Genomic DNA, 23,310 nt, shown 5'->3' with positions numbered 1-23,310 from the left:
GGGGTGGGTGGGGGGGGGGGGGTGATCTGGTTATGTTTAGAATCTGATGTTTGGTTGCCGAGAACAGAAGAGAAAGTGGAGGAAATTGAATCTTGGGGTTTTTTGGGGACACACCCCCCCCCCCCCCCTTCTTTTTTTTTTTTTTGGTCCAATTAGTTTCTCTATAACTTTTTCGTTAAATTTAAAATCTGGAATTTTGATTAACTAATATAGACCTTGTAATTTCGTAGAAAAATAAAAATTATGAGTTTTAATGGTGAGTTTTCTTAATAATTCAACAGAGAGGCATGCACTGCTGGTCCAGTTACAAAAGAACAAGCTAGTACATTCGCGTTAATCATTGCCAGATTTATCAGTTCATGTGTTGCTGATCAAATTCGGTTGGCGCCTGATAAGTGTACTACTCTTTACTTTGTATCGAATTATTACTGATAGTGGCAAAGTTTTTGCTTGTTGGGTTGTCAATTATTGTTGATGTTGATTTTAATTTAATTGGCAGTTATATCTGTTTGTAAGAGGTTCAAGGACCAAGTTCTGTTGCTTGAGGAGCCCTTGCATGGTGTGGCCCCAATGCTGACTGCTATTCGTAAGCTTCAGTCTTCCACTGAACATTTGACTACTTTACATCCGGAGTTTCTTTTGCTTTGTCTGCTGGCAAAGTGCTACAGAACTGGTCTTTCCATTCTAGAGGAAGATATTTTTGAGGTTGATCAGCCAAGGGACCTTTTTCTCTATTGCTATTATGGGTGGGTTGCTTCTCAAGCTAGTCTTTCAATTTGCTTACTATAATGCGCATTTGAGATGCTTAGTTCTCAGGAGCTCATATTTTTTCCTTTTAGACTCGTAATCTCTAACAAAATTAGGTTCTTTCTAGAGGTGCATGTTACATCTAACATTTTCTTATTTCATTATGAAACTTTATTTCTGTTTTTGCATGAATCGAGTAGCATAATCATATTATCTACCGAAGGAGAAAGATGCATCACTTTAATAATTGATTTAATTAAATGTCGAATGCTATGCTATTCTCCTTGATTTGACTATTTCACTGGTTTAGCATCATCGAGGGGAATCACTGATTGGGTTTCCCGTTTGGCATCATGACAGGGGAATGATTTGCGTTGGGCAAAAGCGATTTCAGAAAGCATTGGAGCTTCTACACAATGTATGTTGTTCCTTTCCAGCTCTGTTTTTATTATTGGTCAGCTGCTAAAATTATGACAATATGACTTACTATTATCCTAATTTTTTGTTTGCTTTATGGTAATCGTCTAGGTTGTGACTGCTCCTATGTCTACCATCAATGCTATAGCTGTTGAGGCTTACAAAAAATACATATTGGTCTCTCTTATTCTCCATGGACAGGTATGTTATGCATTTCTAATTTACATTGTATTGTGAATTATGAATGTATGGACCAATTGATTTTCAATTTTGAAGCTGTGATTTTGAAAGGTGAATACTTTCACCATTTAGACAAAATTGTTAGGTGCAAGTTCATCTTGGCTCTTCTTCATATCTAAATGGTGATTTTTCCTATGGTTTTCCATTCTCTTGGTTACAGTTTTCTACCAGTCTCCCTAAGTATGCTTCTTCAGTAGCTCAGAGAAATTTGAAGAACTTATGTCAGGTAATGATTTTGAACTTTAAAAAAAAAAAAAAGACACCACTTATAGCCTTGTACCTTCATAAAGAATGAACCACGTTTACTTCATTAGTTATTTTTTGTTGAGTTTACTAATTAACTGCTTATCGTCCCTTGAGTAGCCATACGTCGAACTGGCAAATAGTTATAACAATGGGAAAGTTGCAGATTTAGAGACATATGTAAAGGCAAACGAGGAGAAATTTGAAAGTGTGAGTGCTGTATCAAATTTTAGCCCTACTCTTGTGCTTTATATGTTTGACCATCTGAATGAAGCTTTGTACTCTTACCAGGACAACAATCTAGGATTGGTGAAGCAGGTTATCTCATCTATGTATAAGCGAAATATCCAGAGGTTGACCCAGACGTATTTAACTCTCTCTCTTCATGACATTGCTAACACAGTGCAACTGAATAGCCCTAAGGAAGCGGAAATGCATGTTCTACAAATGGTAATTTTGGATTCTGTTTCAGTTAATTAAGGCTGCAATTATATTATCTGTTTCACATTTGCATTGTTGACATTTTAATGTCAACTTTTAGATTCAAGATGGTGAGATATATGCAACTATCAACCAGAAAGATGGGATGGTTAGATTCCTAGAGGATCCTGAACAATATAAGACCTGTGAAATGATTGAGCGTATTGACTCATCAATCCAGAGGTACACTCTATGGAATAGACACCACTGTCATGTTTTATTATAATAGAAAATTTTGTATTGTTTAGGACTATACTTGTTTATACATGCTGTGTTTTCCAATATTGGCAATACTTTATTATAAGTGTTATCAATTGCAATAGTTCTTCAAAAAAGAGTTACAATTTATGATGTCATCAATCATAGGGACATGTCGCAGAACACTGGTGATTATTTGTCGGGCCCCTTATATTGTAAAAAATGGCTTGGCTTCTTAATGAATAAAAGCATTATTAAAGGTTTTTTTTTGTTTATTTATTTGTTTATATGTTACATTACAGGTTGATGACCCTCTCAAAGAAGCTAACTGTTATGGATGAACTCATGTCATGTGATCCATTGTATCTAGCAAAGGTGAGCTTGCCATTTCCATTCATCAAAAGATTTTAGCCAAGAATGTTTACGAACCATTGAGTGGTAACTAGACAATGCCTTTCTATGTTCAGGCGGGCAGAGAGCGACAGAGGCTTGACTTTGATGACTTTGACACTGTTCCTCAGAAGTATTAACATGTGAGTGGTTTTTACTCCTATCATCTGGAGTAGAAGTGGTAAATGACAGGGAGAAAGATGCTAGGCCTACCAATTTGTTCTATTAGCTCTAAGTTGTTCAAAGAGGTGGCAAATTTTCTTATGTAGTTTTGTTCACCTAATCTGTGGATGTGTTCTTATTTAAGTGGGATTAGTGTACAATATGATGGAAGAGCAAGCTTTGGCAAGTTACTTGAATAGATTCTTCTTTCCCTTGCTGTCATTTCTCATTCGTTTACCCCATGAAAATTAAGAACAAGAGTGCTCAACCCAGACAAATTTGGTTGAGCAATGGAACAGTTTGAACAACCAAATTCACCACAAGGCCGAAGCATTTTTCATATTCAGTGCCATTTTTTTGCGTTGAAAAATTTCATGCACATGAAAAGAAATAAAGGAGAGGGAGAGGCTGCATTGTTAGTATCACAATTTTTTATGTACGAAATGCGTTGCATGCTACAAATTAATGACGGAGTATGGAGTCCAAGTTCCAGAGTGGAAGTGATTCAAACATGCATGAACATCTTTTGTTTAGTGTTTAACAATTGATCTCTGATGATGAATAACAGACAAAGCCGGTACAAGATGTACAAGGGAATGCCCCATAGAAGAAAAAGTTATGGAACTCAAAAAAAAAAAAGATGGCACTCTAATCAGCTTTCAATACCTACCTAATGCAAACCAAAACCATAATACAGTAGAAAAAAGATATAGCCCTTTGTTTCATCGGCCCCAAAAACAGGATGACAATGTTAACTGATCTTGAAGCTTCTATCTTTACACAGCATGTGCCATTCCTGAAGCACTGCTGCTTGAAGAGCACGGTGCTCAGCTTCTTCTGCTGTTAGCTTTGAAAGAGTGGAAGGTCCTTTAGGTTTACCATTCTCCTCACCATCTTTTTTCTTCTCCGCATCTTCCTCTTCTTTCTCTTCATCCTCCTCTTCATCATCAGATTTTGGAGTTTTCTTTGGTTGCGCGGCCTTTAACAAGGCTATCCGTTCCATTGATATTCTAAGCCTCTCAGCAGCGGCCACCTTCACTTCATCTTCAGGCATGTACTCCACACCGCCATCAGTCAGGCCATCCAACCAGCCTTGTGGATCTGATTCAATCTGTTTGGTGATTGATGCATCAGAAGCTCGGACCACAAATTTGCACATCATAGTTGTTGTCTCGTCACCCAAGTCCACATTTCTGCTCACTTCACTGGCTCCAAAAATCATCATACCCAAGAAGCCTCCGTGCCAAGTTTTTGCAGCATAACATAGCTGTCACAACCCACAAGTGGGGAAAAATGAATAGCAATTTTGTCAGGCAACAGAAAAGCCTCACATTAACTAAATAAGTTTCAACAAACCAATCAATATGTTGAAACAACTTCATTGAAAGAAAGAAAGAAATTCTAGCAGTTATGATCCTTGCAAATACTTCCAAATTTATAATTTTCCAATAACTGCAGTGAGCACAAGACGAGTCTCAGCAAACAAAAGAATTTCATGGAAGAATGCTTGAATATATTCACAAAAACATTACTCAGAAGGGCAGAGACCCAATAAATATACCAACACATACATGTGATCAGCTAAAATATCAAGAGATTGAATACTACCTGAAACCCAGCCACAGTGTGGATGATGTGCGAACAAACTCTGTGAAAAGGCTTGGAATACAATGATTTCAGTCCACTCAAAAATGGGGAAGACCCATACTGCTGCGCAGCAGTAGCCTTGAAGCCACTTCCTTCATAAATATATGTGCCAGTATATTCCACGATAGCCGGCAAACTGGGCCACAGACGGAAAAACTCAACAGGTGAAATTTTATGTGGCAAGAGAAGCTCAGTCAGCGGAATTTTGTAAGGCTGACATCTCAAAATCACAGGTTCTCCCAGTTCTGGCCTTAGGCTTCTCTTTTGCCTGATAATTTGTGGATCCTCTTCAGCGTAATCACCTTCATAATCTCCTACAGCACCACTTCCATAGAATGGGTAGTATAAGACTTGAACCCAAAAGCCGCATCTTTCAAAATGAGAAACACCTACTGTAACACTGCAAAGTACTGGGTCCTGAAAAGAGAAGACAAGATTTTCCCAAGCTGAGGTAGAATAGGTGCATTTGAAAGCTTAGAATCAGATAATTGAGAGGAAAAAAATAATTTATTTACAAAGATGAAAAAGGAAACCTGCGAAACAAGATTACGCAACTGCCGTAGTGCTTGAGGAGACCCATCCATAAAATACAAAGAACCAGATAAACCAACCCTAATATCAACACGATTTAGTTCCAGTTCAGTCAAATTAAGAACCTGCAAAATTCACCCATCAACCAAGGGAATCTCATCAACAGGCATCATGATCATAGCCAGTAAAACAGCAACACAAGAAAATAATAGGCATTAAGTACAGATACTGTGTTCAGATTTTTGTGCCTGGTCAGGAAAAAGGGATTTGTATTTTCAAATAAAAAAAAAAGAAAAAGGGATTTGTAGCATGTAACACAAATGATTTGATCATTTGATCAAACTATAGCCTAACTTTGACCGGCCATCGTTTCGGCTTGTTGGCTAGGGGTGCTTGGGTCAGAGCACCCGAGCCACATGTCCCTGGTTCGAGGGCTGGTGAGAGAGAAGAAGAAAGAGAGAAAATGAAGCATAATAAAAAGAGGTATTAAAAAAAAAAACTATAGCCTAACTTATGGGAATCTGTAAAATATTGATTCATAATGTCAAGGTTGTCATCAGTAGGTTGACAGTAAAAGCATGAAAAATTTCTACTGCAGACAGTGATCCACTATCGAACGAATAAATAAATGCATCTTGCACAAGTGCATAACCTCCCACTAAAAAATTGCTACTTAAAAGGGTAGAATCTATTTTACCACTTAGAAATTCCTCAACTTAACCTGTGATGACTCTGGAAAGTCCAATATCTCCGGCATTAGATTTAGATAAATTTCAAGTTTCAAGAAATTATGCAGGCTCTAGTCAACATATGCTTATCATATCCCTCACTTCAAGAGGAGCTACAAACTTGTGTTACCTCACATCACATAGCAACTACAGAGAAGGGTTTAAGAAGCATAGAAAATAAAAATAAATAAAGAGGAGTTTGAACCTTCAGATGCAGACTGATTCTTCCATCTCCTGCATCTGCCAGATGATAGGCCTCAATGTAGCAAGGATCACTGCTACCAGTCAAAGTATGAGCAGTTGGAGGAACCTTGAGTGATGTGGAGTCAATTCCCTTTGTTAGCAACAGTGTTAATTCACTAGGGTCTGGCCTCCAAAGCTCCAAAATGGCCTTATGAACCAACCCTTCCAATTTTCTGTCTTGGGCAGCTGATGCTTCATAAAACTGAACAGTAAGTTTATGGTGGCTAAATGGGTAATCTCCTCTGGCTTCACTAACCCCTGCCCACCTGAAAAAGAAACATGCTCTATCTCACTTTGGTTCATAAGAATGCAAATTATATACAAAGATCTATGTTTCCTTTTCATTTTAAGGCTGGGGAAACATGTAAGAAAGAAGCTACTTCAGATGAACTAAGTTTGACAAGGTACTTGCCTACATTGCCAGCAGACTCATATAGCAACAAAGATGGAAATAACATCTGCCAATAAGCAAAAAATCTATGCTTACAGCCATCACTACTTATGAGTAAACATGAAGCCTTTCACCAAACTTGCAGTCCATCCCAATTCAACCCAAAAGACTAAAAAAGAGCAAAGATAGGGGACAGTCAATCACTTATGCTAAAGAAACATCCTCTATGCTATGCTTCGTTATTAAGCGCATCAAAAATCATCAGACTCATGCAAACATTTAGAGCTATTGACATCATCCTCACCTGCTTTCAGGGTGGCTAGAAACATATTTAATTTTCTGCAATATCATACGGCACTGATGCTTGCTGACAGAATCAGCCAAGCCATTGGTTCTGAACTCCTCAAGCTCCTTTGTTAGTAACTGCCCAGCCCTAGCATGACGTGATCCCAACCGCTGAGCACAGAGAAGAACTGCCTGAACATCTTGAGGCCTATTTGTTGTATTTGCAGATGAATCTACGTTGAAGAGGACCTTGTGAATATTTGACACAATAATGTTTAGAGGATCCTCAGGATCATCGGCGAGTAGTGGATCCAGACCTTCTAGGTCTATGTGTTCTGAAATAGCCCAAAGAAGACGTGCACATATTCGCGGGGTATTCACCTACCGATTGGACAAAGGTTTAAGATGAAAAAGCACCAAGAGACCAAAGAAGTTCATAACTCAACAATAATAATAATTTGGCCTAAATACCCTTGGAGACTATAATTCTAGTTTCTCAACTTATCCCTCCACCATGAATATTAAACAGCATATTGGGAAAAAAAAAGCTATTTGCACAACACAATCTTGTAAGATAGAGAATGTGGCATGTAAATTTTCTATAAGATCTCACATACCTCACGTAGATCTTTTACAAGATCACGTTGCAAGTTCTGTAATCTTGTCTCATTTAAAATTTGATCTTGGGAAGCCCCATCTTTGACTCTTTTCACACCTCCCCTAGTATCGTAAATATGGCAGAGCCGAACAAGCAGTTTCAAATAGCAATCGATTGCATAAGTCCTTCGATCACAATCCCATTTGACACAAGGCCTGCAAACTTCCACCACTTCCAGGGCAGTCTCTGTCCAGTTTAATGCACCATAGCCTGTTCCATATGCCAAGGCTCCGATCACTCTGCTCTCCATACCTGAGTTCTTTTGTTCAGGTAAAGGTAGAGACAACTGGAAGCAACTTTCCACAAGAGTTGCCACCAACTCCTCTCTGAACAAGCTTTTACTAGTTACATTATGAAGATCATCTTTTACTCTAGCATCCTCAAAAAGAGATGCTATATCAGTTCCTGCAAGAGGTTTCTGACCTCTTCGGACGCTTTCTTTTGCAAATAGATCAACACATAAAGCTGTCCGACAAATACAGGCTAAAGCATGCATTCGGTCTGATTCTGCTCTCAAGTTTCTTACCATAAGAAGCAGTCTCTTGAACAATGAAACCTTCAAGCAAAAGTTTAACATATGAGGCCACGTTCAAAACTATAACCTTTGAATGGAAATTGAAGAATTCTACGTCATGTTTAAACCTAAAGTTTTGAGTCTAGGCAATTAACACCCATTTTGCATTACTAAATACTAACAAATGTCAGTTCATACACATTGTCTTATAAGCAGCACCAAGCACAAACACTGCAACAACATTTCAGAAGTCACCTCTTAAAAGTCACAAAATAACAGGCCTGACTTCCAACAAAATAAAGGCAATGAAGAAACATCTAAGAACAGACACATGTCATTTCAGCAGAAGGAAGAACTATCCTTCAACAATGCAGCTTAGTTATTCACTACCCCAATAAAATGCAACTCTAACAAATATATACTCAATGGCACAGCTAAACTTGAAACATTCTCACCAATACAACTCCATCAACTCACAATGTCAATGATGCGCAGCCCTATCTCATACACATTAAAAACACCTTATTTAACTTATGCAAAAACTAAAAAATAAATAAAAGCACAGGCACCTGCATATGAAGATCAAGCAGATGAAGATTAGTAACAACAGCTCGAACAATACTCTCTCTAGCAGAAGCAAACTCCTGTCTATCCCAAAGTGTCAAAATCGCAATAATTGACTGTGAAGCCCATTCCGGCTTCCCACCAGGCACATCAGCCAAGTACAACATATTAATCCCAACTTCAAAAATCAATGCCGGTTCCAATGAAGACGCCAAAAATGGAGCCAAATGAGTAACCAAATCCGAAACCCCAACTAATTTCTCCGCATTTGAATCCACCACAGTCCCGTTCACTTTAGTGCCCTTCGAAATCTTCCTTATCACTTCCAAACCCCCCGAAGCAACCGCCTTTACCGCATAAACTAACGGAAAAACCGTTGCTCGAAAACTCTCAACAGGCAAAATCAACGACCTTGCCATTAAAGCGCTGCGTTTTTTCCAAACAAAGTCAACCATTGAAGAAACCCAATTAGACCTTATAGCTAAAGAATTTTCACTATCTACAAGCTTATCACCAGCTAATCTGCTCATTCTTTTCGAATCAAATTCCTGAAATAATCTTCCAACGGATTCAAATGCCACCTTCGAAACCGTGTCGGATTTATCCAACATATTAAGCCCAATCCGGGCCCACCAAGCTGAAACCTTGTCGAGAAGATTAACATTGTTTTCACATAGCGTTACGAGGTCGTCCCTAGCGAGGACACAGCCTAGAGTCTCGGTGATGGAGAACCGGAGGCTATCGGAAGGAGAATCGAAACAAGCGGAGATCTCGGCGTTCACATCGGAGATGAGTTTGGAGAGTGAATAAGAAGGGATGGCGGCAAGGATAGAGACTGCGGCAGCAACGACGTCGGGATCGGGGAAGTGCAAGTCATTACGTATGCCGATTGAGACGGAATCCCAAAGGTCGGCGGTTAAGCGAGTGGATCGGATTAGGTCGAAGGCGAGCTTTTTGCAGACGGCAGAGGAGGGGGCGGCGACAATTTCTTCCACGGCGGATTTGGCTATTACGGAGATATCCCGTCCGGCGGCGGAATGCTGGAGGGCGGAGAGGAGAGCGCCGGATTGACGGAGGGCGTCGTTCGAACGGAGGTCCGCTTGGATCTGAGCAAAAAGAATATCCATGAACAATTTTAACTATTTAAAAAGAAAAAAATTGAATTTCTTTGGGTTTTTTTAAAGGGACATTTGGGAGAATTTCCAATTCTGAATTGAAAATCAAAAGCTTTGGTTTTGAATAGTAAGTTTCGAAACAGATTGCAGAAGAAAGTAATGAAAACGAAATGAAAACGTTGGCAGTTGAGACTTTAGTTAATTAGCTGGGAGTCTGGACAGGTCTGGCAAACTAAACTCGGCAGAGCGCCGTTAAGTTGGTTTTGGGCCTCCTTTTTCGAGGAAAGTAAAAGGCCCAATTTAGTTCGTTTTGGGCCTTTTGGTCCAATCTGATCTTATCTTGTGGGCCGGTTCAAGAATGAAGGAGAAGATTGAAGCCCAAACTAAGCAAGTTTATAACAAAATTTTTTTTTTGTACTCTGACCATTCCCCTTTTAAATTATTCTAATCATTATATATATATATATATATATTGCTAATTAATTCATATTTGGATTGTTATTCTATACATTGTTCGGTAAAGTTTTTAAATTCTATAGGCAAGAGTAAAATGTTACCACATTTTTTTATTTATCATATTAATAATTTATTACTCTTTTCGTCCCATTATATTTGTCATATATAGCTGACAGCCCATTCTCAACCAGTATTCTCACATGTACTTTTTCTTTAGTTGAAACTAAAATGAAAATGGTTGGATTTGATCAATTTAAGAAGTACTTAAAAAATTTGCTAGCCAACCATAAAGGAAATTTTTTTTTTTTTTTATCTTGGAAAGTTAACTATAAAGGAATACTATCGAATACACTTCAAGTAGAGTTTTTAAATTCTACAAACGAGATTCAAGGGTTATTTATATACTCCATAGTATACATTTAAAAACTTACTCTATTTGTCTCATTTTCTTTATTCCTATCTGACTTTTTTATCAAATGAACTCAATTTTGATTATACAATCTTCAATTATATTATATAAAATTAAAATTTCAACAATCTGTTTTGAAAGATTGAAATTCAAAATTTGCAAATCTTCTTTTTTTTTTAAAAAAAAATATTTAATAATTTTTTAAAAAATAAATAATCAAAAATGAATTTATTTGACTTTAGTCTGGAGATGTTAAAATGGCCATGGCTACCTTAATTTAATTAGTGGTAAAATTCGAGTTATTTTCTTTCTTGAAGAGAGTCACAATCCAGATCCAACTGTCTACAATCGAAAACAGAATTTATATTTGATACAATGTTAGTATATAAATTTTATAAATTATTCATAAATCAAATGTCACCATTGAGTTAATAAATAAATTTAAAAATTTTAGAACCCTCAAAGATAAAAATTCATTATTTTGAATATATTTATTTTGAAATTTTTTTGAATTTTTTACCTTTACATATTAATGAAGTGATATTATGTAATTAAGTGATAATCTGTAAATACTATATATACAATGACAATACATCAAATATAAATCCTTAAAAACAACAAATTAATGTTCCACGTGAATTATTAATCCAGTTACATGATCACTTCAATTTCAATAAAATTGCTTGGGATCAGATTGTCTTAAATAAGAGCAAAAAATGCAGAGAAATTATGGATTCGTATTTTTATTTAAGAATTTTACGCGTGCAAATCTACAACCACTTGTGCTGTGATTAAAGAGAAATGATTATAACTTAGATGAAGTTCCTGCTGGGGTGGCAATCTTCCTCAGTTCCTTTCTCAATATTTTGCCTGCTGGATTTTTCGGTATGGAATTAATGAATGCCACACGCCTTATTTTCTTGTATGGTGCAACCTGAAAATCATCATCAGGATTCAATAAGATTTAAAAAATATTTGTTTTCTGTTAAAATCTGCAGCCTAAACCTAGTTGATGAAAAAGGGGAAGTGCCACGTTGTGCCAGGGGAGCGAACCTTTTTTGCAACAAAATCCATGATTTCTGCTTCACTCAGGCTGCTTTGTGGTTGCCTTACCACAAATGCCATTGGAATCTGGCCAGCTTCTTCATCAGGGTATCTAACAATGTTTAATCACAATTCATTTTAGCGAGCTAATTTTCTCACAAGACACAAATGATAAACTAATTAAGGAAAAAGGTGAGTCTGGATGGAGGCTAGGGGAAATTACGGTATCACTGCAGCATCAGATATCTGAGGGTGGGACTGAAGCAATTGTTCCAGTTCTACGGGAGCGACCTGCACAAGAAAATTTTGCTTGATTTACCAGACTTAAACGATATACTTTCAGACCATGATGAGATTACCTGATAACCCTTGTATTTAATCAGTTCCTTAAGCCTATCCACCACAAACATAAAACCCTCTTCATCAACATAACACAGATCCCCGGTTCTTAACCACCCATCTGCAACCAAAGTAGCTGCAGTTGCCTCTGGGTCTGCAGCGTATCCTGCAGCAAGCAGTAAATGAAATGGCTTCAGAAGAACCAATTTGCCTTGGAAATTATCAGACTAATAAAAGTATGAAATATTCAGGCTGATGATAGAAGGATAATTGATAGCCAATACCACTTCATTTTTAACCTTTCATTATCGAGGGTCCTTTGAGCCAAAGTTCTCCTTGTTTGCATGGAGGCAAGGCTTCACCGGTGTCAGGGTCTACAATCTTTGCTTCACAATAAGCTGCGAGCTTCCCTACTGAGCCCCAGCGCCGACATGCTTCTCGACCCACAAATCCAAAAGCACCCCCCGCCGTTTCCGTCAGTCCATAACCCTATATATATGTCAGGATAATGAATGAGTGATGAAGTTTTGCCTTGGCATATAGTTGCATCATCTAATAACAAAGATTAAAATGTTAAAAAGGCCAAAGCATTGCCTGCATGCAAAAGTCAACCCAAGAAACTTGCCATTTATTTTTCAAAAGCCACATTCATATCTTGTAATAATTATAGGATCTTCACATATACCATGGACTTCATCTTTTTTATAAAAAAAAAATCTCAATTAAGTGTTTGCATTTTAATGGTTAATGCATGTACTTTTATTAAAATTTAAATCCCTATTAAAAAAACCTCCTTCTTATTTTAAAAAATGGAGATTTAAAATCTTTTTTTTTTAAATAAAGAGATCATCCAACCATAGGTTTGTCGACGACAACGGCAACACTATCCTTTCCTTTCTCTCTCCTCTCCTTTTCCATATGTTATAATAATTTGATGGGAATCAAATATTTTATGTGTGCGGGAAAAGCCCCAATAAATTGCCGGTGCTGTGGATATAGGAACCTTTGAGCCAAGTCGGCATATTTATTCCCTGCCTTTTGATTTAGAGCTGACACTACCCACTTATACTTATCAATTAAACTACTAAAATGAAAAATACCATTTGTCTGTTCTCTACTTAGAGATATAAAATATAAGATATTACATTTTAAACTTCAGGTACGTGTCTCATGCAATTAAAGGATCGAAATCGAATCTCTTTTCCCATTAAAAAAAAGTAATGATCGTATTGATCGCACAATTATTAACGTGTAGAACTTGTTGGCTAGGGCCCAAGTCTAAATGCGGCGTTAAGGTTACAAAATGGCTAGACACCGGAGATGGGCTGACCACCACCCACACTCCCTTGCTAAACAAAGCACAAGCACCAGCTACCCCACACCCACTTGTGATTGCTGCAAATCAATGACGATGATGATGATAGCGATTTTCACTAAATTTCTCAAAGTTTGTCTTGTGGTTGTAGGCAGAGTTAATGTGCCCTTGCCCCCACACCCACTCTGCTACATCATAAATATTCTAAACCTGTTTACTCAAAGTCCTATCAACAAACAAAAAATCTTATTTGATATCTTAAATGTTTGATATATGTGTTTTTCTTTTATCTCTGATTCGAATAATTGATTTAAGATTTCGATCAAGAGATATCGTGATGAGTTTTCTTTTTTAATTTTTTTTTTAAAAAGAAGGGCTCAAAATCTTACATTTTAATAAAGAAATAGTACCATATGATTAATTGTTCAAACCAACGGTGAAGATCTTTTCTCACCTGAGCAAGCAGAACGATTGGAAACTTCTCTGTAAACGCCGCGATCGCATCTTTTCCGAGCGGAGCTCCGCCGGAAACGACCCATTCCAACGAACTCAAATCAAAATCCTTGGTCACCACACCCTTAACCAATGCCACCACCAGCGGCGGCGCCGTCGCCAACCGCTGCACCCGAAAATCCTCCACTGCCTTCAACATCTTCTTAACATTGAAACGACCCATTACCACCACCGTTTCACTTAACGCAACAGATTTAAAAACATAGAGAAACCCATACGTATGAAATAGCGGTACGGTGTACAGCACGACCGACGCTGTTCTAGTTTCTTCTTTGACAGAGTAATAGCCGGTGATTACTGAGGTTAAATTCCGGTGAGTCAACATTACTGCTTTGACTCTTCCGGTTGTTCCGGACGAGTACATGATGGCAGCTAAATCGGATTGATAAACTTCAACTCGGTACGTTTCCTGATTAAACCACGGCTTTGTTTGCATGGCTGAGTTAAACTCGGGTGAGTCGATGAGAATTGTTCCGAAACGAAGCTTGGGGAGCTTGTGGGCAGTTGAGTTTAATGCAAAAGCGATCACTGGGTTTGATAACTCGACTTGGCGGGAGATTTCCGACTCAGTACTGAGTGGGTTGGCGGGTGTAACTACGACCCCGATAGAAAGCAGAGCGAAGTAAAGAATGGGAACCTCAACCGAGTTTGTTGAGAGAACGAAAGCGGTGTCTCCTTTGGAGAGTTTGATAACAGTTCTGAGATAAAAAGCCAGTGAGTTCATCCGGCGAATTAAGTCGGAGTAGGTGATTTTTTGGCCGGTGGCTGAGTCAATAAGAGCAACCGAGTCACGAGGCCAAGGAGAGGTGGCTTGGAGAGAGAGAGCGTAGGCAGTTACCGTCAAAGGAAGGTGTTGTGGAGGGAGATTGATGGGCGGTCTCAAGCTGTGGAAGGTTTTAGTCTTTGAATTGAAGCCGTTTTTGGGATCGATTGTTGGGTTTTTTTGATCCATTTTTCAGCTGAGATTTTCTGAAAACTGTGTTTGAGTTTCTTAGTGGTGAGTTTTTGCTTTTTGCGTTTCCGTTTGCGTTTCTGTTTGGAAACATGGAATGGATTTGGATGACGAAAGTACATTGACGTCTACCCTAGGTACGGAGTAGGGACAAATTGAAGATGTTGTGGGGTTAAGTGAAAAGAGGCCCGACCCAGATGCTTTACTGATGAAACAAAGGATTCGAGCTTTTCTTTGGATTTCTATTCTCTGAGCCCAATTAGCCCATTTGTGCCAATCCATTATTGGGTCATGTATTTTCTCTCTACCCTAAATTTCTTTTTTCGTACATTACCTTTTTTTTTGGAATTTTTACCACACTAATATTAAATGTTTTCCTTTATACATATTCGACATAAATTTATTAATTTATTTTTAAAATTAAGGTAATAATAGGTTTTTTTACAAAAAATTAATTAAAATACTTATCATTTTTTCTTACAAGTATTTATCGATCGAGTAGGGTCGGATTTGGTTAAAACCTCTAGAATCTACATCCAAGCTCAAATTACTCCAAATTAAATATTTTGTTGTTATTTTTTAACTACATTTAAAATTAAAATTGTATAAAAATAAATATGAACTAATATAATAAATATATTGAATGAGCCAAGCCCATAAATACAGTGAGCAACTCGATCTCTCCATTCCAAATTAAATGTTTACTTTACTTTTATTGTAATTTTTTTGTGACATTATATAGAAATTAAAATTTTTTAACAAAATAAGATCCGAAAAAAATTAAATTTGAAATTTATAAAAACTTAATTTTTGAAATTTTAATTACTAGTAAAATTATAATAAATAATTATTAAAAATAGTTTGTTTGGATAAGTCAAAGTGACAATGTACATTCAATTTGAAATGAAATGAGCAATGGGCAATCACTAGAAGAAAAGATGAATAATCAATGCATATAAATTGGTAACACAAATAGGTTAGGAACCTTATTCTCAGACTCACCACCACACCTTTCTCTTCCTCAACTACTTTCACCTCACACCAGTAATATATTCCGAGAAAAAGTTCCAAACAAATGATAAATATAATAGAGTTTAGAAACAGGGTCAACTTGAAAAAAATCGAGAGTTGAAGATCAAATACCACATTTAGCAGCATCTGCTGGTCCACGCACACATAAAAACACCCAAAGAGATTTTTGTTTCCCTCCAATCCAATCCAATCTAATCCAAGTATACCCCAGGCTCAGACCCTCTTTCTTATCATATTTTACGTTGCCCTTTCGAACACCTTCTTCTCTTATCCCTTCCCCAAAAACATCTTCAGACACTTAAAAAACCTCAGTTTTTTTCACTTCTCAAATTCCTTGAAGGAACTTCCCAAAATGGAGCTCACTTGTTTTCTCAACAAGTGCTATTTGCCTCCATTACCTCACCTTTCACTTCCATTCTGCAAGAACCCTAATCCCAGAATCCTTTCTAGAAAAAGGAACAATTTTTGTCTGGCTTCAGCTTCTGATACCCTTGTGGCTGGTTCAAGAAAGGAACTTGTCAGCAAGAAAGATAATGAATTTGACGACTTGAAATCTTGGATGCACAAAAACGGGTTGCCTCCTTGTGGAGTTGAGCTCAAAGAGAGGCCTTCACATGATGCGAAGCATAGACCTATACATTATGTCGCTGCCAGTGATGATCTTCAGGTGAGTTGGCTTTAAATTTGTGATTCTTTTGGTGGTCTTTTTAATGGGATTTTGTTAAATTTGCGATTTTTGTTCTGTGGTTTTTGTTAAAGTTGTGTTTTTGTTCTGTTTTGGTTCTGTGTTCTTGGTTCTGTAGGCGGGTGATGTGGCATTTTCGGTGCCGAATTCATTGGTTGTGACGCTTGAGAGAGTGCTGGGAAATGAGACTGTTGGTAAGGTGCATTTGTAAGGTGTTGAATTATGTAGCAATGAATGTCCTTTTAAATTTTGGAAATCTGATTCATTTGAGGCTTTTCCCCAATTTTGTAAAGTTGATTATCAACTTGGGTGGTAGCTTAGACCGTTGTGCAACTGCTTCCCGTACTTGATTCCTACTCTGTCATGTGGATTTCTCATTTGCAAAACTATAAATTGTAGAGTCTTTTTTTTTTTTTTTTTTGGGTACAGCTACACCGTTTATAGCTTTGTGGTAAATGGTGAGTGATTAGAGGATGGGAGAAGCAATGTGGAGTGGGATTACATTTCATTTCAGCACTTCTGGAGCATCTATGCCTGTATTTTTGTATCTGATGATAGCATTTAAATTGAGTGGAAAATGGGAAAAAGAAGCCGTTTTAAGATTTCGTTTTGTTTACTTAGTTAGGATGTCTAATTTGTGTTAACTTGCCTGGCCTTTTACACAGCGGAACTTTTGACGACAAACAAATTATCGGAATTGGCATGCCTAGCGTTGTACTTAATGTATGAGAAGAAGCAAGGAAAGAAGTCATTCTGGTATCCATATATCAGAGAGCTTGATCGTCAACGAGGAAGGGGCCAGCTGGCTGTGGAATCTCCACTTTTATGGTCACAAGATGAATTGGCTTACCTAACAGGTAGCCCTACTAAGGTAGCAGCGACAACACAATGTCTTTTTATCCCCTTTTCGTTTTTTCTAGCCGATTTAATGTTGTATAGTTCATTGAGTTTCATGACTGAATTCTGTTGTTCACAAGTTAGGCTGAAGTCCTTGAAAGGGCTGAAGGAATAAAAAGAGAGTATAATGAGCTTGACACTGTCTGGTTTATGGCTGGGTCTCTCTTTCAGGTATAGTATTTCATTTTTTTCAGTTTCCTTTTTAAAGCTTAGAGTTTAGAGTGTGACCATAAATATTTATTGATTTTTTGCATGCAGCAATATCCCTACGATATCCCTACTGAGGCCTTTCCATTTGAGATCTTCAAACAAGCCTTTGTTGCTGTTCAGTCTTGCGTGGTACATTTACAGGTATATTCTCTTTAGCCAGCGATAATGTTTTCCCTAACTTTCGAAAATATATTTTCAACCCTTGAGGAAATGAGTGACTTACTAGATGGCGACATTCGTTATGCTTCATGTTTAATAAATTTAGACACTTGTTTGGTTAAACTTTGTTGATAACATTGCATATACCAAAACCCTCTCTTCTTATTCTCCTTTCCTGAAATTTTTTAAACATTATGTTGGAGTGATAAACTGAATCTTGTTTGTATTCAGAAAGTCGCTTTGGCTCGGAGATTTGCTTTGGTTCCTCTTGGACCCCCATTGCTAGCTTACAGGAGCAATTGCAAGGCAATGTTAAGTGCTGTTGATGGTGCTGTTGAACTAGTGGTTGATCGACCATATAAGGCTGGGGAATCTATTGTTGTCTGGTATCAATACAATATATTATTTATTGTCCATAATTTTGGTTTCTCTTTCAGTCATGCTATAGTATTGAAACCTTTGCCTTCTAACTGTTGCTCCATTTGTACATTGCAATACAAAATTTGACATTGGAAAATTACTTGTCTTTTTAGGTGTGGGCCACAGCCTAATTCAAAATTGCTTATAAATTATGGTTTTGTTGATGATGATAATTCTTATGATCGACTGGTTGTTGAGGTAAATTTGGGTTTTCCATCTTGTATCTGCAATTTCAGAGTTTTCTTTGTCAACCATGTTGATATGCTTTCTGAATGAATAGGTATCTTTACTTCTGTGTCTTAGATGCCTTATATATGTCGAACAAAAATGATTAAAGTGATGGGATTTGGTATGATATGTATAAGTCGATGGTATCAATGAGATTGATGGCTTTATTTTCCGTATGTCCAGGCAGCTTTGAATACCGAGGATCCTCAATATCAGGAAAAGAGAATGGTTGTTCAAAGAAATGGTAAACTATCAGTACAAGTTTTTCGTGTAAGAACTCGAACCTTGTGTTAATTGGATTATTGTCAGATATTCTCTTTCTGATCTTTATCTTTACCTGTTTCAGGTTTATGCAGGGAGGGAAAAAGAAGCTGTTACAGATATGCTTCCATATTTGCGATTGGGCTATGTTTCAGATCCTTCAGAGATGCAATCTGTTCTTTCTTCTCAAGGACCAGTCTGCCCAGTGAGTTCATTTGCTGCAAATTGTAAATCTCTTAATTTATTTACTGCATGACTAAATCCTAATTGCAATGTAAGATTTGTGAGAGTTATACTCAAATTGAAATCCAAACTAATTCAGTAGATGACCAAACTAATGCATAATTCAGTTAGGTCAATTTTTGTAGAAAAAGATTTCAGCCTTGGCCTGTTATTCTTATGTAAACTTTGATTCTAGCTGTGCCTTTTATAGGATTAAAGTCACAAAATCATTTAGGTAAACAGAGTGGAACTTTTTCTTCCTACTGAAATTATGGTGAAATATATTTGCCATAGGTGAGCCCCTGTATGGAACGAGCAGTGCTAGGCCAGCTTGTTGATTATTTCAATGGACGCCTAGCTGTCTACCCTACTACACTGCATGAAGATGAGTCTTTGGTAATGTTGGCTCTATCAACTGAGTTGGAGATTAAATCTTAACTTATTGTGAAGTAAGTTTTGCTTGACATATTTTTGTTACATTAGTTGTCAGATCCAAACTTGAATCCCAAGAGACGAGTTGCCACTCAGCTTGTTAGGTTGGAAAAGAAAATTCTCCATGCATGTTTGCAGGCTACAATTGATTTGATGGACCAGTTACCTGATCACACTGTGTCTCCATGCCCTGCACCTTATGCCCCTATATTGAAATGAAAGGTATCTTCTCTCAGTCTCTGTCGCCTCCCTCTTTTTTGCACTGTTAACTCTATACTTGTTACTCATTTTCATACTAGTTTGGATGAACTTTCTGCAGAATTACCAGTCTCTATTGTAACTTAACAAAATAGTGGAAGTTCTTTGTATTACTTGGATAACGTCCTTGTCTATGGGAGACCACGAATCAGGTCAGTTGAAGGAACCTGCAATGACCAATCAGTATTTCATGATTCTACCAGGCTTTAGATAACCTTAATGACTAAGAATCAATTCTATTTAACCAAAAAATAAAGTTCAGAAAGCAGAGATACTTCGAGAACTTTTAGACCATCTCCTGGAATGTAATCAGAAAAGTATAGAAGTCTCTTGATGCTAGAGAACATAAAAAATCTCTTAAAAATGACCACATATTGTCATTATCATTGCTTTGGCCTTTCTAACTGACTTTTGATTTCCTGTCCTAAATGGTTTTTTTCTTCCTCTTTTTCTTGGAATGTTTTGCAGGTAGATTTAATCAGCCACTCCTTAGGACCGGCATGGAGCATGGGAAATTTGTTGCTGGATCTAATAGGCTTTTAAGAGAGAATCTTGCTTGTTGTTTTCCAAGTTATTGGAAGCCGTGATGTGCATGAACTCTTCTTATGCTTCATCACTTTCTTCTTCCTTGTCACACTTTTTCTTTTATCACTTTGTTCAATTGTGTAGCTGTAGTCTTACAGGTTCATCTGGGGTCATCCTCTTGTAAAGTGAGAAAATATAAAAAATCTTCACCTAACGGGTGCATAGATAATCTTGGCCGCTAATGAATGTTGGCCATTCCTTGTAAATGCAGATCTGGATCCCGATTTCTGTCATTTGTGTAATTCTTCTACCTCGTTGAATTTCTCCAGTTCTGACTCAATCCCTTTCACCCTTCAGTTTTTACATCTCCCCCTTGTTTCTTTAGTTTCCTGTGTCAGTCTGCTCATACCTTCCAACTGCAAAAGTGGATAATACGTATACCAATACCTTTGCAGTTTCGTAATTAACACACTGATAGTACTGTTTTGGTGTTGATAGCCCAAGGTTTAAAAGTAACAATGGTTATAGAAGAATACAAATCTCAGTTTTAATTATCCATGACAGTGTACAGATAATGCTAACAAAAATTTCTGATGTATAATTTGTCTAACTACCAGAAATCAAAATTGGAAGAAAAATACTTGAATAAAAATACTCGACCAAAGATTTGTATTTCCAGGAAGGGAAAACAAAAATTTAATCACAAATTCAATTTGGTTCTCCACATCTCTGCAATGACCTTCCTTGGCTGTGGATTATCTGGTCCTCTGTCTCGCTGTCCAGATGTAAAATACAAATAGCCATCCCAGAAACCGGCTAGGGTAGTCTTCACACGGAAAGGAAGCTTTCCAATCACTGACCATGTCTGCAATCAGCAAATTTTACATCAGGTTTCTGTTGCTTGCATAGCATTTGCCATAAAAAGAAAAAGATTGGGAATTCTTTGTTCTGGTAAAGCACATACCAATGAATCTAAATGGAACTGGAAAACCTCCCCAACCAAGATCATCCTTTTGGTCACCGGGTGCTTTTCTGTTGTACCTCCTGTAATTATGATTGAATTGTTGACAATTACCCAAGCACACTCTATATGGGAGTTTGGTTTTGGCAATGGAGGTAACACTTCCCATTTCTTCATTTCAGCATCTAGCATGTAAACATCACCATAGACCACCTACAGCAGTGAAGAATACAAGGCTATGAGGACCGAGGGGCCCAAGAATCAAATATGAGAAATAGAAAAACATGTTGAAAGCCCTATGCTACTATACACGGATTTGTAGTTTTAGAATGAATATCATGACTTCTTCTATTCCCCTTGTCATCATTACAGCTATCCAACTTATCCTGGCATGATAGGTAAGAGAAACACATATGAACAATGATCATCCAATCCACTAATTAGCAATAATTTACCTCATGCCTGCGTGAACATTTGAAGATAGGAGATCCAGGTTTGGCCATGAAATCTCCCTCTTGACCACCAATTACAAAGAGCCGGTCATTGGCCACAACACAAGCCCTGTTAAAATGTTTATTTGCATAATTAGATCGTGTTAAAAGGGAGGTCGGGGAGGGGAATTGGTAAGGGACTAAACAGAATACCAAGAGAATATCTGAAGAAAGAGTAGTAAACAAACCTATGTGGTCCTCCACGAGGAATTGGGATCTCAGTCCGCCAGTCTTTCTCCAATGCTTTGCCATCTTTTACTGCTATACTCCAGTGCTCCAATCCAGGCGTGTGGCGGTTTTCTTTGCTGCCCCCCATCACGTGGAGTCTGCCTCTCCATAACTGAGTTGCCGGAGCATACCTGAACATTTTAACGTTGAAAAGTCAGTTCATTTGACAATTTAACTGTTGCAAGAGAAAAAGTGCAGTGTAGAGAATCATGTAAATACGGATGGAGTCGCATGCCTGGGGGCTGATAAAGGAGGCAGGCCGCGCCATTTCCTTGTCACAGTGTCCAGGACAAAAGTTCGAGCAGTAGGGCTCCTACATTGGGGTCCATATTGACCTGAGACCACATATATGTATCTCCCATCACTCGCCACTCCTAGATGTGAATTCGCCATGTCTTTTGGCGTATCAAATCTCCCACTCCATGTATTATCAGTGAAATTAAAGACATCAACATGAGAGTGCACCTACAGGACACCAACAGAGGCATCATTCATCCGAAACCATGAGTAATTTGGAAATCAAATCACAGCAGTTAAATTCAACCATTCAATCTAAAATGCTGGTATAAAGCATCCCAAAGACCAATTAATCCTCAAAAAGGAAATGTCAAGAAGAGAATGCTTAAAACTCCAAAGACCAAAACCAGAGGATTTTAACAGATTCAAAATTTGGAAGCATGAACACTTGGTGACAAGCAGGTTCCCTTATTGGACTTGAATATCCGAAAATGTTAGAAATATAAGTGCTGAAATGATAAACTCTTACATAGTCAAGGGTGCCATATCCTGAAAGAACATAGAAAAGATTCTTAATCTGTATTGCTGATCCATCAAGACGTGGAACGGGTGCTGATGGCATCTGTTCCCATGGCAAATCTGGTGCTGGTAAATCCGCAAATGTTGCTGATAGGAATCTTTCAGACACACGTTCCTTCTTTCTTTTCTCAATCCCATCCCCTATCTACAAATAGGATTGGTCATCAATTCAGCATATTAACAAAATCAATACAATTAAGAATGTAGCAATCCCTTCTCTTAACAAAAGGATCGAATAAATAGAGGGACAAGAACCAGTTGGAAAAAAATGGATTTTTTGAGCCAAAAAAAAAACCAAAAAGAAACTAATTAAGCAATAAAAAGAGGGAAAGACACAACACAAAACCTTGCCAGCAACAATGTTGGGTTCTTCTTCAGCATTCGGCACGACAAAGATACGAGGTTTCTGAGGAACCCAATTGGATGCAATGCTAAGATATGCGGAGGAAAATGAAAAAGAAGATGCCCACAAGAGATTTGCAATGCAAGCCAATCCCAAAAGACAAGCAGAAGACAGAATAACTACAAATTTCGTGCAACTGTTGTTCTTGCTCTGATGTTGATGGTGGTGGTGTAGATTTTTTGCCATTTCTTTTGCAGGTTCATGAGAGTGTTGAATATCCTCATTTTCTATTTAATAGAAAGAAAAAAAAAGAGCCAAGGAGAAAGAGAGAAGCTTGGGACAATAGAAACTTTGAGTTTGAGGTGGTAAACAGTTGGGCGCCAATGGTTTTTATTCGTTTTTCAAGTTTCCTTCTGCTTTTTTTTGTCTTGACCAAGGTTGGAAATCCAGGGGCATTCCTTTCCTAGGATGCTGTTTTGATGGTCGGTGCTTGCATGGTTTTGTCCTTCACTAGAAGGACTATAGTGGCTTTTTCGGCTGTCGGCTGGTTGGGCCCAAAGG

At 37.7% G+C, this 23,310-nt stretch overlaps 5 protein-coding genes across 6 annotated transcripts in view; 2 read left to right on the top strand and 3 right to left on the bottom strand.

Annotated features, from left to right (window-relative positions):
• The window catches only part of LOC18600951 (COP9 signalosome complex subunit 3), a 3,452-nt gene extending 351 nt beyond the window's left edge, over window positions 1-3,101 (top strand). The window contains exons 2-11 of the mRNA XM_018119679.1: window positions 282-397; window positions 500-746; window positions 1,108-1,165; window positions 1,276-1,365; window positions 1,565-1,630; window positions 1,768-1,857; window positions 1,939-2,097; window positions 2,189-2,310; window positions 2,628-2,700; window positions 2,793-3,101. Of these exons, the coding sequence (XP_017975168.1) occupies window positions 282-397; window positions 500-746; window positions 1,108-1,165; window positions 1,276-1,365; window positions 1,565-1,630; window positions 1,768-1,857; window positions 1,939-2,097; window positions 2,189-2,310; window positions 2,628-2,700; window positions 2,793-2,855 (1,084 nt within the window). The 3' untranslated portion in view covers window positions 2,856-3,101. The remainder of the gene's footprint in view (window positions 1-281; window positions 398-499; window positions 747-1,107; window positions 1,166-1,275; window positions 1,366-1,564; window positions 1,631-1,767; window positions 1,858-1,938; window positions 2,098-2,188; window positions 2,311-2,627; window positions 2,701-2,792) is intronic.
• LOC18600950 (protein TPLATE) lies at window positions 3,354-9,735 on the bottom strand. The gene is made up of 7 exons (XM_007031722.2): window positions 8,444-9,735; window positions 7,320-7,916; window positions 6,722-7,083; window positions 5,989-6,292; window positions 5,058-5,180; window positions 4,486-4,941; window positions 3,354-4,144 (listed from the first exon to the last, which is right to left on the bottom strand). Exons 1-7 carry the CDS (start codon window positions 9,563-9,565, stop codon window positions 3,629-3,631), a joined length of 3,480 nt encoding a protein of 1,159 aa, XP_007031784.2. The 5' UTR covers window positions 9,566-9,735; the 3' UTR covers window positions 3,354-3,628.
• On the bottom strand, window positions 11,123-14,908 carry LOC18600949 (4-coumarate--CoA ligase-like 9). Its single transcript, XM_007031716.2, has 6 exons — window positions 13,571-14,908; window positions 12,101-12,290; window positions 11,822-11,967; window positions 11,686-11,753; window positions 11,472-11,574; window positions 11,123-11,352 (listed from the first exon to the last, which is right to left on the bottom strand). Exons 1-6 carry the CDS (start codon window positions 14,579-14,581, stop codon window positions 11,224-11,226), a joined length of 1,647 nt encoding a protein of 548 aa, XP_007031778.2. The 5' UTR covers window positions 14,582-14,908; the 3' UTR covers window positions 11,123-11,223.
• Window positions 15,648-20,273, top strand: LOC18600948 (histone-lysine N-methyltransferase setd3). Of its 2 annotated transcripts, none has more exons than XM_018119714.1 (13): window positions 15,648-16,280; window positions 16,417-16,492; window positions 16,964-17,169; window positions 17,280-17,366; window positions 17,454-17,546; window positions 17,796-17,950; window positions 18,098-18,182; window positions 18,396-18,456; window positions 18,559-18,678; window positions 18,990-19,091; window positions 19,179-19,349; window positions 19,447-19,537; window positions 19,854-20,273. In XM_018119714.1, the coding sequence occupies exons 1-10, from the start codon at window positions 15,966-15,968 to the stop codon at window positions 19,031-19,033; spliced, it is 1,242 nt and encodes a 413-aa protein (XP_017975203.1). In that variant the 5' UTR covers window positions 15,648-15,965; the 3' UTR covers window positions 19,034-19,091; window positions 19,179-19,349; window positions 19,447-19,537; window positions 19,854-20,273. The 2 variants fall into 2 exon arrangements, with proteins under 2 accessions (XP_017975203.1, XP_007031777.2); XM_007031715.2 differs by having other exon boundaries at window positions 15,665-16,280; window positions 18,396-18,482.
• LOC18600947 (kelch repeat-containing protein At3g27220) lies at window positions 20,213-23,193 on the bottom strand. Its single transcript, XM_007031714.2, has 7 exons — window positions 22,753-23,193; window positions 22,357-22,551; window positions 21,826-22,055; window positions 21,551-21,721; window positions 21,327-21,432; window positions 20,875-21,084; window positions 20,213-20,775 (listed from the first exon to the last, which is right to left on the bottom strand). The coding sequence occupies exons 1-7, from the start codon at window positions 22,993-22,995 to the stop codon at window positions 20,611-20,613; spliced, it is 1,320 nt and encodes a 439-aa protein (XP_007031776.2). The 5' UTR covers window positions 22,996-23,193; the 3' UTR covers window positions 20,213-20,610.

This window comes from Theobroma cacao, chromosome 4 (genome assembly GCF_000208745.1).
Source record: "Theobroma cacao cultivar B97-61/B2 chromosome 4, Criollo_cocoa_genome_V2, whole genome shotgun sequence".
Lineage (NCBI taxonomy): Eukaryota > Viridiplantae > Streptophyta > Magnoliopsida > Malvales > Malvaceae > Theobroma > Theobroma cacao.
Note: the sequence above shows the minus strand (reverse complement) of the source record. Positions and strands in the feature narration are given on the sequence as shown.

What these genes read in the sequence shown, in the direction of transcription:
- LOC18600950 (XM_007031722.2), bottom strand. Translation starts at nt 9,565, where the DNA reads ATGGATATTCTTTTTGCTCAGATCCAAGCGGACCTCCGTTCGAACGAC. An exon ending in TTGTAAAAGATCTACGTGAG is followed by an intron (nt 7,084 to 7,319) that starts GTATGTGAGATC and finishes TCCAATCGGTAG; the next exon opens with GTGAATACCCCGCGAATATG. An exon ending in TCTAGCCACCCTGAAAGCAG is followed by an intron (nt 6,293 to 6,721) that starts GTGAGGATGATG and finishes TTTCTTTTTCAG; the next exon opens with GTGGGCAGGGGTTAGTGAAG.
- LOC18600949 (XM_007031716.2), bottom strand. Translation starts at nt 14,581, where the DNA reads ATGGATCAAAAAAACCCAACAATCGATCCCAAAAACGGCTTCAATTCA. An exon ending in AGGACCCTCGATAATGAAAG is followed by an intron (nt 11,968 to 12,100) that starts GTTAAAAATGAA and finishes TGCTTGCTGCAG; the next exon opens with GATACGCTGCAGACCCAGAG. An exon ending in TTAAATACAAGGGTTATCAG is followed by an intron (nt 11,754 to 11,821) that starts GTAATCTCATCA and finishes TTTCTTGTGCAG; the next exon opens with GTCGCTCCCGTAGAACTGGA.
- LOC18600948 (XM_007031715.2), top strand. Translation starts at nt 15,966, where the DNA reads ATGGAGCTCACTTGTTTTCTCAACAAGTGCTATTTGCCTCCATTACCT. An exon ending in CTGCCAGTGATGATCTTCAG is followed by an intron (nt 16,281 to 16,416) that starts GTGAGTTGGCTT and finishes TTGGTTCTGTAG; the next exon opens with GCGGGTGATGTGGCATTTTC. An exon ending in TGGCTGGGTCTCTCTTTCAG is followed by an intron (nt 17,367 to 17,453) that starts GTATAGTATTTC and finishes TTTTGCATGCAG; the next exon opens with CAATATCCCTACGATATCCC.
- LOC18600947 (XM_007031714.2), bottom strand. Translation starts at nt 22,995, where the DNA reads ATGGCAAAAAATCTACACCACCACCATCAACATCAGAGCAAGAACAAC. An exon ending in GATATGGCACCCTTGACTAT is followed by an intron (nt 22,056 to 22,356) that starts GTAAGAGTTTAT and finishes GGTGTCCTGTAG; the next exon opens with GTGCACTCTCATGTTGATGT. An exon ending in CCTCCTTTATCAGCCCCCAG is followed by an intron (nt 21,722 to 21,825) that starts GCATGCGACTCC and finishes TAAAATGTTCAG; the next exon opens with GTATGCTCCGGCAACTCAGT.